Source organism: Schistocerca gregaria, chromosome 9, assembly GCF_023897955.1.
Source record: "Schistocerca gregaria isolate iqSchGreg1 chromosome 9, iqSchGreg1.2, whole genome shotgun sequence".
Taxonomy (NCBI): Eukaryota; Metazoa; Arthropoda; class Insecta; order Orthoptera; family Acrididae; genus Schistocerca; species Schistocerca gregaria.
The window spans coordinates 73221200-73238763 of record NC_064928.1 but is presented as its reverse complement, the minus strand read 5'-3'; the positions used below and the strand labels follow the sequence as shown (position 1 = coordinate 73238763).

Below are 17564 nucleotides of genomic sequence, written 5' to 3'. Positions count from 1 at the left end.
CTATGAGGTGTTAAAAACATGTGAAACAATCACAAGTGCTCATTGTCGAATGCAATCAATGTGTTTGAGCAGAGCATTAAAAGACAAATGGCCACAATACAGCGAGAGGCATGATAAAGTGATTTTGAAGCACGACAATGCTCGACCCCACATTGCAAAAGAGGCCAAAACGTACTTCGAAACATTAAAAGGGGATGTCCTACGCCACCCACCGAATTCTCCAGACATTTCTCCCTCTGATTATCACCTGTTTGGATCAATGGCTTATGGTGTGGCTGACCAACACTTCCGATCTCATGAAGAAGTTACAAATTGGATCGATATGTGGATCGCTTCAAAAGATGAACAATTTTTTCAACACAGGATTCATACAGTGCCCAAAATATGGGAGAAAGTAGTGGCCAACAGTGGAAAATACTTTGAATGATACATGTGTAACCAGTTTATTTCATTAAAGCCTCAAATGTTGAGGCAAAAACGGTGGAAGCAAAGTTGTACACCTTGTAAAATTCCAGAATGCATTTCAAAAGAGAAAGAAATGTTTGTATCAGTGTATTCACTCTCAAGAGCACTTATTTGAAGCTGATGGTGTGTAACATAATAATTCTAATAAATGAAGTTCAGGAGCTTTTAGATACCACCTTGCACTTTTCATATAAGGCTTTTTTACAGTGCAAATTTTTTCATCCGTGGCACAAGTTTCACAGGCTTATTTATATTTTGCATAATTTTAGTACTCATAATTTTAATTAATCTCTCTTAAGGTAACACTATTAACAGCTAGAATGTTTGTGTTAACAGCGACCTACTGTTGGAGCTAGTATGCTCTTGCCTTCATCTGAACAGTGAACTGACATAACCCAGCCTGTTATAGGGGTCCTTACAATGTAATGTTGATTCCAAGCCATGATGCAGCTTGGCATTTTTCTCATTAACAAACCATTGAAACAACATGGCTTGAAGTAGAAATATCTGTTCATAAAGCCATCAAGTCCCTAAGTAAGTGTGACATGACCATTACTGTTTACAATGTATATAAACAATTAGTAGAAAGCATCAGAAGCTTTTTAAGATTGTTCACAGAGGATGTGATTTGCAGAAGACAGTATCAATGAATGGAGTGGGCTCTGGCATAGTACTGTTTGATGATTAGGGACCCTTACCAGGTAGTACAAATAAAAGAGAGAGAGAAGACCTAAGAAAAAGTGGTGTGTTTTGTCATGGGAGTGTTTGGTGAGTGTGAGAGTGTTACAGAGGTCCTCAACAATCTACAGCTGCAGATGTTACAAGAGAGGTATTATGCATCATGGAGAGTTTTACTATTGAAATTTTGATAGGGCACTTTCTGGAAAGGATGAAAAAAATATTATTTCCTTCCATATACATCTCATGAAATGACCAAGACAAGGAAATTTGAGAAATACAGAGGCTTAGTGACAATCATTCTTCCCATGTGCCATTCACAAGTGGAACAAGGAAGGGTGGATCAGTTAACCACAAATCACCACTTACCATCTGATGGCTTGTGAAGTATTAATGTAGATGTAAATTTATAAGTACCAGGAGGTTATAATTAAACTTTCCATATTTAATATCTTATAACATGGAAACTAATTACCATATGAGTAACAAACTTTGTAGCATTAATTTCCAGAGTATGTGGTGCAAGATTTCCATGTGTCACAGCATCACAATCCAGTTCCAACTGTGGTCACCAGGTGCCATGATCAGTCATCATGATTCATAGTCTCACACACCTGACAAGTCACAGTGCACTTGTTGATATGTCAACATGAGCTTGGACAAAAGGAACAGAGCATTTCTGGTGAAGCTCTATTATCAAAACAACAGTAATGCTGCAGCTACAATTTTAGAATATAGCCAGCTGCAAGGATTATGGAAGGGTCCACTTTCTTCACCTGCTGTGTGGAGTATGATGAAGAATTCTGAATCAACTGGAGAACTGGACATTGCTCCAGCTAGAGACAGACGACTAGTTGCACCACAGGTGGTTGATGAAATTGCTGTTGTTGTGGTAGACAGTACTATGTGCAATTCCCAATCATCGGGCAGTGCACGTTTTCTGTCACAACAGTTGAGCATCCCGTGGTCCACTGTGCAGAAGATACTTCGAACAATTCTCAAATGCTATCTGTACAAGATCCATATCGTACAGCAGGTTGCACCACAGGATGCACAATGACTTCACTCTCCGCTTTCTCGCAAGAATTGAAGTTGATGAGAGCTGGCTCTGGACCATCCTATGGACAGACAAAGCTCATTTTTCTCTGGCAGGGGAGGTGAACACACAGAATTTCCAAGTCTGTGGATCTTCACCTCCAGTCACTGGGCATGAAGTTCCTCTGTACGCTGAACATGTCACTGTATGATGTGGCTTCACAGCTATGTTCATCAGTGGCCCATTCTTTTTTGAACAGGTTGGCATTTAAGGACCAAAGACGTGCAGTGTGACTGGCCAGCATCACTGCGATAAGCTTTGCCAGCGTGTCGTAGCTACCTTATAGGCATGGGACTCATTGAACTCGACAGTTTTCGTGCAAGATGGGGCCACATTGCATATTGCTCATGAAGTTTAACTGCTTCTCCAAAACATATTTGGAAACAATCAAATTGTCAGCCAGTTGTTTCCATATGCTTGGCCAGCACAATCAACTGATCTCACTCCCTGTGATTTCTGGTTGTGGAGCTATCTGAAGGACAGGGTTTACCAGGGGGACATCCACACATGTTCTGATCTGAATCACAGCAGAGGTAGCCAGCACATCTATGGACATGCTTCATTCTGCTGTTCAGAATGCAATCATGTACTTTCAGACTCTTTTGGACACTGATGGGTGCTGTATTGAACCCCTTTTATAGCAATAATGGTACCAGTATGTAATGGTATGATGTACAATAGCAGCACGTTAAAAGTATTTCAGTTGAATTGATTCTGCATTGACATTAATGCTACCAAATTTGATACTCATACAGTAATTAGTGCATTCTTTTTTTGGGAAATTTTAAAATCAGTGATTTTTGTTTATTACTGTTGCTGAGCAAGAATTTGTAATACAGTTCTAAAGACTGCATTTGTTATAGCAGACATATGGAGATGGAGCACACTTATCACGGCCTGAAATAATCCAGAGAAGCAAGGTTCAGATTGCAAATGAAGTAAATGTAGGTATTGTTTTCTGTTTCACTTGAATTTGGTGTTTATAACAGTGTTGTCTTTACCAGACTCATAATATTTTGATTTGATAGAGGCTTGTTGATGAAGCAGCTGCAAGAGTAGTCCAGGAGCAACAGCTAGGCCGGCACAAAAAGTACAGAAGCCCTTTTGTTCCACGTCACACGAAGATCGTAAGTTATTTCACTGTTAGTTACTCTTAATAGTATTCCTTCTCCACCTACTTCTTCTTCCTATTCAGTATCCAGCAGTTTATGCTCAATTCCCCCTTTCATTTTCATCTCTTTCTCAGACTTGTGATGTATTGGTTCCTACTGATCTGTACTGCTTAGTTGTCACAAATACCATAAAACTAGCTGTTACTTGGGAATGTAATATATTTTCATTATAATATAACTGATTAGATAAAAAATCCACTCACCAAGTGGCGGCAGTAGAACACACATATAAAAGATATTATATATGGAAGCTTTCGGAGCCAGTGGCTCATTCTTGTGGCAGAATGGTTGAAGGGGAAGGATGAAGGGTGAAGGAAAGGGCTGATGAGGTTTAGGAAAAGGGGTAGAGTTTGGAAAAGTCATCCAGCACCTCAGGTCAGGGGAGACTTATGGGACGGGATGAGAAGGAAAGACTGATTGTTGGTAACTTCACCAGACAAGATTTGAAAACTTGAGATCTTAAAGGTGGAAGATAGGTAATATGCAAGACAGAGATTACTGCGAAAACATTGGGTGTGAGTTAATAAGAGCAGAAAGCTAAAAGCATTTTTTGTGATATTGGTGGTGGAGGAGGGTGGGTGGACAGGGGTAAATGGATAGATCAGCAAAATTAAAGATATAGAAAATTAAAAAGGGAATAAAGAAAAGAATAGCTTCTGAAAGGAAATACTGAGACAGAAAAAATTAACACAAATTAAGGGCACATAGGTGGTAAGACCCAAGAACATATCATAACATTTCCCACCTACGGAGTTCTTGGGGAAGAGCCCAGAAGACAAATGTGATGAAGCAGGCATGACTGTCGTGTTGTTGTGCATGCTCTGCAACAGGATAGTGTGTATTGCCAGTATATGCCCTCTGCCATACACCCATTCATCTAGACCAATAAGTTGATGGCAGTCAAGCTGGTGTTAAAAGGCTGAGTAGTGTTTACACAATGTCCTGTTGCAGAGCATGCACTACAGCATGACAGTCATCATTTTGGTGCCCATATCAGTGTACATGCAATCTGGATTCTTTCCCCAGACATCAGTTACTCAGAACTGCACAGGTGAAAAGTGATGCTATATGTCCTTGGTAATTGCCACCCACCTGGCCTTACCATATTTACTTGAATCTAAGCCACACTCGAATCTAAGCTGCACCTGAAAAATGAGACTAGAAATCAAGAAAAAAAATTCTCAAATCTAAGCCACACCTGAAATTTGAGACTTGAAATTCAAGAGGAGAGAAAAGTTTTAGAGTGCCCCTCCAAATAGAAACAAAGTTGGTCCATTGTTACATAAGACACAATTTAGGTCGAATGGATGAAGATACAGTTACAGCAGTTTGGTTTGAGTCATAAGCTTAGCAGTTAAGCTTTACCAGGTAGCCATTGCTGTGTGTCAGGAGCTCTGTCCGTATTTTTTCAGGTACCCTTCCTTTTTCATGTGCTTTGTCTGGTTTGAATGAATTGCTTATTTTGCTTTGATATGGTAAGTGACATTCTCTTTGTTATAGGTGTTTACATCATTCTAAGCTGAAAATGCATTATTGTACTGTGTCATGCATTGTTTGTCACATTCTGATAATGAGTGTTTATGACCTGTCACTGCTCGTGTCATGGCTTGCTTTTGTGTACGCTACACGGCTTACAATTAAAAAAAAAAAAAAAAAAAAAAAAAAAGAGAGGAACTGTCTCATAACCGAAACAACGGCAAGAGTCTGCTATTTGTTGTTACTTACACTGCTGCTTTCATTGATAATGATCAACAAGAACCAAATAATAGAATGTGTATGATAGAATTTGTTCCGAATGAGAGTTTAGCGAAAAATTTTCTCCATTTGAAAATCTTTGCAGACACATCTTTAGTACATTACATTCTGCATGGAAATTAGAGTCATCTTAGATTCATACTTCATTTCTGACGGTGTCACTATTCAGCATAAGAATAATATGAATATAAACATGACATTATATGTATATTCCCTCCACGTTTGCTGTTGTCTTGCTCTAGTTATGTAGTTTACCAGGCAAACAGGATTTAAATGAGATAGCAGCAAACACGAAATAATACATGGCATAATGTTTGCATTCTTGTACCTTTTCTTTTAATTTATTTTCTGACACATAGGTTTTGGTGCCAGTATTTATCATTGTGCCTGCAAAGCATGCCTGTGTAGTGCTACATATATTAGATGGCAGAAGTTAGTTGTGGCGGCACCTACCATCATTTTTTAGAACTTCCGCTTCCTTTGCAATCAATTCTAAGCCTCACACAGTTTTTTAGATTACAAAAACTGGAAAAACTGGAAAAAAGTGTTGCTTACATTTGAGTAAATACGGAAATTTATGTTAATTTATTCAGTCTCAGCTTTCCCTGACAGTAAATACTCCTTTCTTCACTCCCTTTTAGTTTTTTACATCTTTCATTTCCTGAACTGTCTATTTTGTCACTATTCTCCTCCCATCTCTTTCACATTCAGTGTACTTAGCTTTTTGATTTTATTAACTGCTGCACAATGTTTCAGCAGTAATCTCTGCTTACACATTATTCTATCTTTCACCTATAACCTCCCAGGTTTACAATTTTCATCCGGTGCAGTCCCCAATGATCAGTCTTTTCTTGTTTCCTGCCTGGTAAGTCTCCCCTGACCTGGGGTTCGGGTTGACTTTTCTGAACTGTGTCTCTTTTTCTATACCTCAGTCCTTATTCTTCACTTCTCTTCCTTCCTCTTCATCCCCTCTGCCACAAGAAGGATTCACTGTCTCTGAAAGCTTGCACACATAATGTATGTGTTATTCTGTCACTGCTTAGTGAGTAGATTTCTTTATCTATCCAGTTACATTATATTTTTAAAAACGAATTATTTTCCTTGATGTATTAGCTGTTAACTGTGCTGCGCTCACATGATGAATAATGATTAGTAAGTAAGCTATTGTACATGTAACAATGTCAAAGTAGGAAGAGAGACACTAAAGATAGTAGATGAGTTTTGCTACTTGGGCAGTACAATGACTGATGATGGTCAAGGTAAAGATGATACAAAATGCAGGATGGCAATAGCAAGAAAAGTGTTTCTGAAAAATAGAAATTTGTTAATGTTAAATAATGGGCCGCTCATTTGTGTATGTGGTGATGGCAGCCAACATTGACCCAAGTGCGATCCATAGGATTTACACCAGGAAAATTTTGTTTCTGAGTCATCAGTGTGAGTTCAATATAATGCTCCACAAACCACTGTAGTGTGATTCTGGCTCAGAGACATGGGCAGTTATACTGCTGAAAGATGACACCACTGTCGGGGAAGACATCAAGCATAAAGGTGGTTCATAGCTGGCAGCATGTCTTCTATTCCTACCACAGGTCCCTTGTAAGTGCAGGACAATGTCTCCCATAGCATCATTGCAAGTTTTGACCTGGCGTTTACCTCAATGACGCTTTTTGTGGAGATGTTTATCGACCTGATGTAGCAAAAATGACATTCACGTGAAGAGCCAACATATTTCCACTAAACAACAGTTGACTACCAATGGTCCTGTGCCCACTGCAATCATAATTGATGATGTCATTAGGGCCGGCTGCTGTGGCCGCACGGTTCTAGGCGCTATAGTCCGGAACCGTGCAGCTGCTACGAACACAGGTTCGAAACCTGCCTTGGGCACGGATGTGTGTGATGTCTTTAGGTTAGTTAGCTTTAAGTAGTTCTAAGTCTAGGGGACTGATGACCTCAGATGTTAAGTCCCATAGTGCTTAGAGACATTTGAACCATTTGCATTTGATCTCACTGGGTCAACATGTGAATACCCAGGGGTGGTGTGCTGTGGAGCTCCGTGTTCAACAAAATACAATAAACGATGTGCTCTGCAACACTTGTGCATGCGTCAGCTGTAGTCTCTTTCAGCAGAGATGCCACAAATCACCACCTATCCTACTGTACAGATAACACAAGCCTTCTAACCCCATGTTTTGTGAAGAGTCATGAACATCCAACCATGTAGCATCTAGTGTTATTTTCACTGTCTTTCTACCTCATTTTGTAGATGCTCACTACAGTAGCCTGTGAACTAACCAACTTTGCTGTTTTTGAGATACAAATTTATGAGCTCTGCATAATATTAATAATCTACCCTTTCTCAGAGTCACTTATCTCAAAAGATTTCCTCATTTCCAGCCTGGATTAGTAGTGTCTATGCTATGAAACACAGTGCTAAAACAAAGATTAAGTTGGTATATCAGATTGGTAATGAGGAAGTAGTGCATGAAACTGGGAGAAATGAAATATATGGCACAGCCTGGCTAAATGAAGGGACAGGTTGACAAGAAACTTCCTAAGACTTCAAGCAGTAGTTAATCTGTTAATGGAAGGAAGCATGGGAGATAAAAATGGCAGAGAGAGACAAAGACACTAATACAGTAAGCAGGTTAAAATGGTCATGGTTTGCAGTAGTTATGGAGAGATGAAGAGGCTTCTAAAAGATAGACTACCATGGAGAGCTCCATAAATCTGGGTTTTGAACTGGAGACTGCAACATCAATGTGCTGAACCAGTGTGAAATGTGGTACACCCATTAGATGCTAGTGCTCAAGAGCTAGAGCAGCCATGAGGCACCACTCAACTGAATGGGTGTCAGCGTTCTACTTTTTTTATGTAGCATTTTCCTTCTCTTCCTGCTTTCTTTGTGTCTCTGTTTCAGTTTTATTAGGTCTGTCTACATTCGTTCCTTCGTTCCTTTTAATGTGTGTCAGGGCGCTGATGACCTCGACGTTTAGCACCCATAAGTCCCAACACACACACACACACACACACACACACACACACACACACACACACACACACATACACTGGGTGTCAAAGTCTATGACAGGTGTATTTCTAACAAGCTCAACAATGGTGAGTGGGCAGCACTGAGGGTGTTGCCAAGCCAAGGGAGGTGGGCTCTAAGAGGGACTCTTTGCCATTTTATTCATGCACATGTCAGTGTTGCACTCATCTGTGACCACATCACAGAAAGGCATGAAACAACAGGGGTGAAAGAGCATAAACACCCTTTATGGCTTTGGATCATGTTCAAATTTTGTCAAATGGTTTTAAACAGTTCCAAGTAGTTCCTCCCTGCATACCAGAGCAAATATTCCATTCACACAACATTCTAAAGGAGTCAGATCATGTTCAGTGGGGCTGCAGTCCCACACAGTCCATAAAGTAGGGTTGGATGGTTCTGGGTGGCTATCAGTAGTGTCAAACATTGTCAAGAACATCAACTGCAAAATTGGTCCCAAGGCAAGAGGTGGGTTCATTGACACCATTTATTGTCACCTCCACCCTTTATACCCCCTCATTAGAGCTTTTCATGTTGACTCTGAGTAGTGGTGTGTCTAAAATGTTTTCTCAGTTACCCATGAGAATGTGTGTGATTTCAATGCTGCCTTCCATCGCAGAGGTGTCAGAAAAGGACTTAAATGTGGATAAAGGAGTCTGTGGCAACCTTATCATTGTGTGACATAATGTGGCAGGGTCACAATGGCATTGGGCGGAATTGTGTTGAAAACTGATACCAGTGTGTCATCATTAACTCATCACACACCTCACCTGGGCTTCTAAGCTGTCACATTTCTTTCACATGTTTCGGTATCTTGCCATTTGAAGCATCACCAGGACCAAGGGTGCCATCACAGGGTGCCATGCTTTTGCATCATTACAGAGGAAGGCTGTAGGTACCTTTGAGCCAAATTTCAAACTTACGCCTCACAATGGGAGATAATTACTGGGTTTCAAAAAAGTGATACTTTTTGTGCGATGTATACACTTCTATGACCATTGATGGACATTATTGAAAGTATCACATAACAGATATAAGAAAGCAAGCTAGGTCAAAATGTGAATAAAAAGAATGTCTCCAAGTGTGTTGGTAAGTGGTATGGCAAAAATATGACATACACTTGAGAGATTAGCAGAAAAAGTACTCTCTAACATTCACTTCACAATGGTTTGCAGAGTATTTTTGTATATTTACAGTAGAAATATGTAAGACTTTTGGAGTACTAAGCCATTGAAACAATATAGGCTTGAAGAAGAAACATCTGTTTGTAAACCCACGAAGTGTAACATTTACTTTGTAATATTGTGGTTGGTATTATCATTGCCTGTACAAAAGCATATAGATGCATGAAAAGCTGGCATGTTCTGGAGAAACAGGTAACTGTAACTGATGATTACATGAAAAACAATGCTAGACATCAACACTGGGGACTGCAAAATTATTTATTCATCAAAAAAATAAGCAGAGGAAATTAAAATGAAAGAAAAAAATTGTAGTAAGCAAATAGAGATATATTATTCATGGTGAGAGTGTAATGATGTGGAAATGTCACAGTTAAATATGAAAGGATATCAAATGTTATTTTCACTTGTATACAATTACTGGTCATTAACTGTTATTGAATTTTAAGTTTTATTCTCGAATGCACACTATGTTTATTTACTCAAATAGCAATTTTTATAATATTTTATAGCGTATATGTAGATTAAAACTAAAGAAACTGCAAAAAGGTGGGAATTTGAGGAGGTGGGACCTGGATAAACTGAAAGAACCAGAGGTTGTAGAGAGCTTCAGGGAGAGCATTAGGGAATGATTGACAAGAATGGGGGAAAGAAATACAGTAGAAGAAGAATGGGTAGCTTTGAGAGATGAAATAGTGAAGGTAGCAGAGTATCAAGTAGATAAAAAGATGAGGGCTAATAGAAATCCTTGGGTAGCAGAAGGGATATTGAATTTAATTGATGAAAGGAGAAAATATAAAAATGCAATTATTGAACCAGGCAAAAAGGAATACACACATCTCAAAATGAGATCGACAGGTAGTGCAAAATGGCTAAGCAGGGATGACTAGAGGACAAATGTAAGGATGTAGAGGCGAATATCACTAGGGGTAATATAGATACTGCCTACAGGAAAATTAAAGAGACCTTTGAAGAAAAGAGAACCACTTGCATGAATATCAAGAGCTCCGATGGAATCCCAGTTTGAAGCAAAGAAGGGAAATCAGAAAGGTGGAAATAGTACATAGAGGGACTATATAACAGCAATGTTCTTGAGGACAATATTATAGAAATGGAAGAGAATGTAGATGAAGATGAATTAGGAGATATGATACTGCTTGAAGAATTTGGCAGAGCACTAAAAGACCTAAGTCGAAACAAGTCCCTGGGAGTAGACAACATTCCATTAGAACTACTGACAGCCTTGAGGGAGCCAGGCCTAACAAAACTCTACCACCTAGTGAGTGAGATGTATGAGACAGGCGAAATACCCTCAGACTTCAAGAAGAATATAATAACTCCAGTCCCAAAGAAAGCAGGTGTTGTCAGATGTGAAAATTACCAAACCATCAGTTTAATAAGCCATGGCTGCAAAATACGAACATGAATTCTTTACAGACAAATGGAAAAACTGGTAGAAGCTGACCTCGGGGAAGATCAGTTTGGATTCCATAGAAATTTTGGAAGACGCGAGGTAATACTGACCCTCCAACTTATCTTAGAGAACAGATTAAGGAAAGGCAAACCTACCTTTCTAGCATTTGTAGACTTAGAGAAAGCTTTTGACAATGTTGACTGGAATACTCTCTTTCAAATTCTAAAGGTGGCAGGGGTAAAATACAGGGAGCGAATGGCTATTTACAATTTGTACAGAAACCAGATAGCAGTTATAAGAGTTGAGGGGCATGAAAGGGAAGCAACGGTTGGGACGGGAGTGAGACAGGGTTGTAGCCTATCCCCGATGTTATTCAATCTGTATATTGAACAAGCGGTAAAGGAAACAAAAAAAAATTCGGAATAGGCATTAAAATCCATGGAGAAGAAATAAAAACTTTGAGGTTCGCCGATGACATTGTAATTCTGTCAGACACAGCAAAGGACCTGGAAGAACAGCCAAACGGAATGGACAGTGTCTTGAAAGGAGGATATAAAATGAACATCAATAAAAGCAAAACGAGGATAATGGAGTGCAGTGGAATTAAATCTACAGGAATTAGATTAGGAAATGAGATGCTTAAAGTAGTAAATGGGTTTTGCTGTTTAGGGAGCAAAATAACTCATGATGGTCGAAGTAGAGAGGATATAAAATGTAGACTGGCAACGGCAAGGAAAGCGTTTCTGAAGAAGAGAAATTTGTTAACATTGGGTGTAGATTTAAGTGTAAGGAAGCCGTTTCTGAAAGTAACTGTATGGAGTGTAGCCATGTATCAAAGTGAAACGTGGACGATAAATAGTTTAGACAAGAAGAGAATAGGGGCTTTTGAAATGTGGTGCTACAGTAGAATGGTGAAGATTAGAAGATTAGATGGGTAGATCACATAACTAATGAGGAGGTATTGAATAGAATTGGAGAGAAGAGAAATTTGTGGCACAACTTGACTAGAAGAAGAGATTGAATGGTAGGGCATATTCTGAGGCATCAAGGGATCACCAATTAGTATTGGAGGGCAGTGTGGAGGGTAAAAATCATAGAGGGAGACCAAGAGATGAATACACTCAACAGCTTCAGAAGGATGTAGGTTGCAGTAGGTACTGGGAGATGAAGAAGCTAGCACAGGATAGAGTAGCATGGAGAGCTGCATCAAACCAGTCTCAGGACTGAAGACCACAACAACAACAACAACAGCATAGTATATATAGCTAGTCTGAGCTACACATATCTGTTTTTAGCTTGTTTTTCTGGTTTGTATTTGTTTACTTGTGTGATTTGTGTCTGTAGCACACCAGTAGCTATGGTGATACATAATAATTTGGAAAACAATATCTACATTTTAGCTTAGTTTTGTGGGTTTCTTAACTGCAGTATAAAACTTTAGCAATTGTTGAATAAAAAATTCTACAGAAAGTGTTGTGAAACATGCTTTTTTAAAATAAAATAATTTTTGTATGGTTAGGCAAGATGTTGTACAACTTTATTACATTTTTCCAAAGTTGTTGTTGCAATGTCAAACATCTGGCACTATTCAGCTTTGGGCAATAATCATGCAAACTTTTTTGTGCATGTTGGGCAGCAGCAGTTATTCACATTTTATCTTCACAGCATTCACTTTATGATGATGGAGAGAGGCGGATAATACCAGTGAATACTTACTCTTCAAGCTTGGGATCTTCTACTGCAGGATACAGAGACTATATACAACGGGTAAGCAACTGGTAATTAATCAAGGTATTATATTTTAACCTAGTTCCTGTGGAGACTTGCATCTGTGTCTGCTGCAATAGAGGGCACAGCTGTGTCATGTGACTGTGGCATTTGCCGACTCAACTAAAGATTTAACAATAGACACTGCCCCCTCCACTGTGTTTAAAGTTTGTAGAAAAGACGGAGAATGTACATAAATACTCAAAGAATTCCTATCCATGTATCCCTTATGCTTATAAATAAGTTTGTGAACTACAAATCTTCCTCTTCCTGATTATTTCTAAATGCTCATTCATTCATCCATTCATTTATTCATTCAGTCTTCATGTTCCTTAGGTCCTAATGAGAATGAGTGCCTACAGAGATGTAGAATCAGTCAAGATATATATTAATGAAACAGAATCAACTCTCAGAAACTTAATCTGTTAACTACATCCATACAAATTCTAGAAGTAGACGTATGTGTGTATGTTTGTGTGTATGTATGTATGAATGATTTTCTGCATCTCGTCCTAAACCACTGGATCGATTTCAGTCAAACTTGGAACACATGACCTTACTGTCTGTTAAGAATCATTGTAGGGTAAGGGGCTTTATCACTTTACTACATTTTCACTGTTCATACAGTCAAACTGCTATATGAGGCATGACATTTTAATTTATTACTTCTTTACTAGAAATGGTATGCACAATAAATTTTGCACACAGTATTCACATATATCATTGAATGTACCAGAAAGATTGTATCATTGTTCAGCACTTAGTTCAAAAGTATGACATCATAAACATTGAATTCATGAAAAACTACTGCATCATGCCAAATGTTTAAATTTATTACTTCATTGCTACTATCGTTATTGACACAACTTTTCACAAATAATATCCACATTTGCTGCTGAATCTACCTACAAAAATATATCATTGTACAACACATAGTTCAGAAGATATAATGTCATAAACACTGAGATGCATGAGATATGGCCACATCATTTGTGACACTTTAATTTATTACTTCTTTCCTGCTAACTCAGTTCACAACATGCTTTGCAGATAGTATCGACATATGCCACTAGTATTGACACATGCCACTAAATGTACCTAGAAAAATATATTATTGTATGGCACACAGTTCAGGAGATTATGCCATCATAAATGGTGAGATTTGTGAGAACTTTCTCACAAATGCATGATGTTTCAATTTGGGCATATTACTTCTTTACTATTAACTCTATCATCAACTCATTTTGCAGACAGTAGGCTCACATGCCACTGGGTGTACCTGCAAAATTATGAGAGTGAATCAAATGAAAACCATAAATTTGTAATAACAAATAGGAATTTCATGCTGTTATCCTGTAAGTTGGTAAGCATGCTACAAACAGCATGCAGAATGGCCTGTAGGTGGCAGCATAGTGTAGATGCACACTTACCATTACAGTGTTGGTAGAAAGATGGCCGCTCCACTTGTGACTTGCACCAGGGAAGAACAGCATTCTGTTATTCAGTTTTTGCATAGTGAAGGTGCAAAACCTATTGAAATTCATCAACAAATGAAGGTTCAGTATGGTGATGCATGTTTCTCACAGCAGCAAGTCTACGAATGGAGTAGGAAGTTTGTAAATGGTGTGACTTCAGTGGAAGATGCTCCTCGTCCAGGTCAGACACAATGAGTTGCGACTCCACAGAACATTGCAGCAGTTCAAGACATAGTGAAGGAAAGCTGCTGAGTGACACTGAATGACATTGCAGCATGTCTACAGATTAGTCATGGGATATGAACCGTGAGGCAAGGGTTTGGGAGCAAGGATGGAGTATGGATGGACAGGAATATTGTATAGGTTCAATTGATAGAATATAAGTAGGTGCATTTCATACCCTCAAATGATGAATATCTAAACACTATCCTTCTCACCCTTCCCACATTGGTATTCTGCTGTGCACCAAACCTATGCAATATCCTCAGCCATCCCGATCCACCTCTGGTCCAAACTCCTTGCCTCATTCCTCACATCCCTGCAATAGACCAGGATTCAAGACCTGTCTCATACATTCTGCCACAATCACCTACTCAATTCAGCCACAGACATCTCCTATCCCACCAAAGACAGGGCAAACCATGAAAGCAATTATAGATCCATTTCAAATGTCAAACTGTTTCAATGATTTTTGCATAAATGTGGCAAAATCAGAAGTAAATATCACAGACCACCAGGACAAGGTAGATGTCAACTTTGTAAATATACAACAAAATTCAAGCCTTAAAGCATTCAAAATAATGATCCCAAAATATTTAGAAGATATTATAGTGTCTCATGTTGATTGGAATACTCTCTTTCAAATTCTGAAGGTAGCAGGGGTAAAATCCAGGGAGCAGAAGGCTATTTACAATTTGTACAGAAACCAGATGGCAGTTATAAGAGTCGAGGGGTATGAAAGGGAAACAGTGGTTGGGAAGGGAGTGAGACAGGTTTGCAGTCTCACCCCAATGTTATTCAATCTTATATTGAGCAAGCAGTGAAGGAAACAAAAGAAAAATTCAGAGTAAGTATTAAAATTCATGGAGAAGAAATAAAAACTTTGAGGTTCGCCGATGACATTGTAATTCTGTCAGAGAGAGCAAAGGACTTGGAAGAGCAGTTGAATGGAATGGATAGTGTCTTTAAAGGAGGATATAAGATGAGCATCAACAAAAGCAAAACGAGGATAATGGAATGTAGTTGAATTAAGTCGGGTGATGCTGAGGGATTTAGATTAGGAAATGAGAAACTTAAAGTAGTAAAGGAGTTTTGCTATTTGGGGAGCAAAATGGCTGAAGACAGTCAAAGTAGAGAGGATATAAAATGTAGACTGGCAATGGCAAGGAAAGTGTTTCTGAAGAAAAGAAATTTGTTAACATTGAGTATAGATTTAAGTGTCAGGAAGTCATTTTTGAAAGTATTTGTATGGAGTGTAGCGATGTATGGAAGTGCAACATGGACGATAAATAGTTTGGACAGGAAGAGAATAGAAGCTTTTGAAATGTAGTGCTACAGAAGAATGCTGAAGATTAGATGGGTAGATCACATAACTAATGAGGAAGTATTGAATAGAATTGGGGAGAAGAGAAGTTTGTGGCACAACTTGACTAGAAGAAGGGATCAGTTGGTAGGACATGTTCTGAGGCATCAAGGGATTATCAATTTAGTATTGGAGGGCAGTGTGGAGGGTAAAAATCATATAGGGAGACCAAGAGATGAATACACTAAGTAGATTCAGAAGGATGTAGGTTGTGGTAGGTACTGGGAGATCAAGAAGCTTGCACAGGATAGAGTAGCATGGAGAGCTGCATCAAACCAGTCTCAGGACTGAAGACCACAACAACAGCATAGTGTCTTTAAAAACAAGAAATCAGCTGGGTGGAACGATATTCCAACCACTGTAGTCAAGGCTGTTTATAACATAATTTCTCATCCACTGGCTGAAAATATTAATCAGTCATTTGAGGAAGGATATTTCCTGGATGTGTTAAAATATGCTGAAATAAGACCATTGTTCAAGGAAGACTCACCAGATGACATGGGAAATTACCACGTTATTTTTCTGCTGCCAGTTTTTGCTAAGGTGATAGAAGGGATTGTTGCAAAACATCTTGAAAATTTTCTTATAGAAAACAATATTATAGTCAAAAATCAATTTGGACTTCAAAAGGGGAAAAATGCAATAAATGTTATCAGGGAATTCACTGAAAAGATAAGCTCTGCTTTAAACAAGGGTAAAAAGGTCACAGGTATTGTATGTGATTTGAGCAAAGCTTTTGACTCTGTCAATCATTTGCTACTTCTACACAAGTTAGAGAGATATGGGATCATGGACAGGGCATAACACTGATTCAGTGCTTATCTATCTGAAAGAAACCAGAGGGTTACTGTGAATCAAAATGGAAAAAAAATACAAAAACCAACAATTTATTCTCTGAACATCTACGAAATTTTTATTTTCATATATAAAAATCAAATCTCGATTGTCAATTTTCATTTTGACCACAATTACAGTACTCATCACAGGCACAGTTTTGAACTTCCCTCTTGTAATTTAAAACTTTACACTCAAACACCATTGTACATCGGGATTAAAAATTTACAATAAATTAAATAACACAAATCTGTTAAATATGGAAAAGATTGTTATTTAATACACTAGTGGAGAAATGTTATTATTCAGCTGAGGAATTCCTGCACGACAGTTAGCAATTTGAAAAGAAAAGGAACAATAAATATTATGTATTGTATAATAAATTGTTAATGTATTGTATAAATTGTATTGCAAGCTGCAAAATTACCATAAGTGATACATATGTTCTTGTTAAATTGTTCATGTCAAAAAATTCAGAAATTCCTGCTTAAATATGTTAATTATTACAACCTTTTTTTAAAAAAGTAATCAGATGTGTCTCCATTACAAAAATCTTTGATTTGTAACTGTATGTTATGAGACAAGTAAACTACATTCTACATTCATTATTAACGAGAACAGTAGAACCTGAAGAATAACCAGCACTTCAGTAGCAGCTGAGTAGCACTGCCGGACGGTGGTAGAAGACAGTGCAGGACACAAGGCTGATCAAATCAGGCAAGCAACTCAATTGCTGCTGAAGTACTGGTTATTACTCATGTTTTAGTCTGTGTTAATATATACTGATAAAAGAAATATTCCATTAGACTAATTTGGGAGTCATCTAGCATAAGGGCACATAAAATTACACTTTAAAAATAATTCATATTGTACCACAAAACCAAAGCTTTCCATTTACACTGGGTGTTGCATGAAATATGTTATGAGAATTATTTGTTTCTGTTGACCCTAACTAAACAGAGCTAAAAGAAAATCACATATATCTGTTGGAAAACAAGAGAAATGCAGCTGACACCTCGTAGCAGACACAAATGATAAAAATATTTATCTGGTGGCTTTTGTGTGTTATCGCCTTCCTAGGTGAGTGATCAGCACA

The 17564-nt window shown here is 38.3% G+C and overlaps 1 protein-coding gene across 1 annotated transcript in view; it reads left to right on the top strand.

The window, feature by feature from the left end:
- The window catches only part of LOC126291430 (uncharacterized), a 127350-nt gene that overhangs the window by 45767 nt on the left and 64019 nt on the right, over positions 1 to 17564 (top strand). The window contains exons 8-9 of the mRNA XM_049984945.1: positions 3103 to 3183; positions 3268 to 3366. Coding sequence (XP_049840902.1) covers positions 3103 to 3183; positions 3268 to 3366 — 180 coding nt within the window. The remainder of the gene's footprint in view (positions 1 to 3102; positions 3184 to 3267; positions 3367 to 17564) is intronic.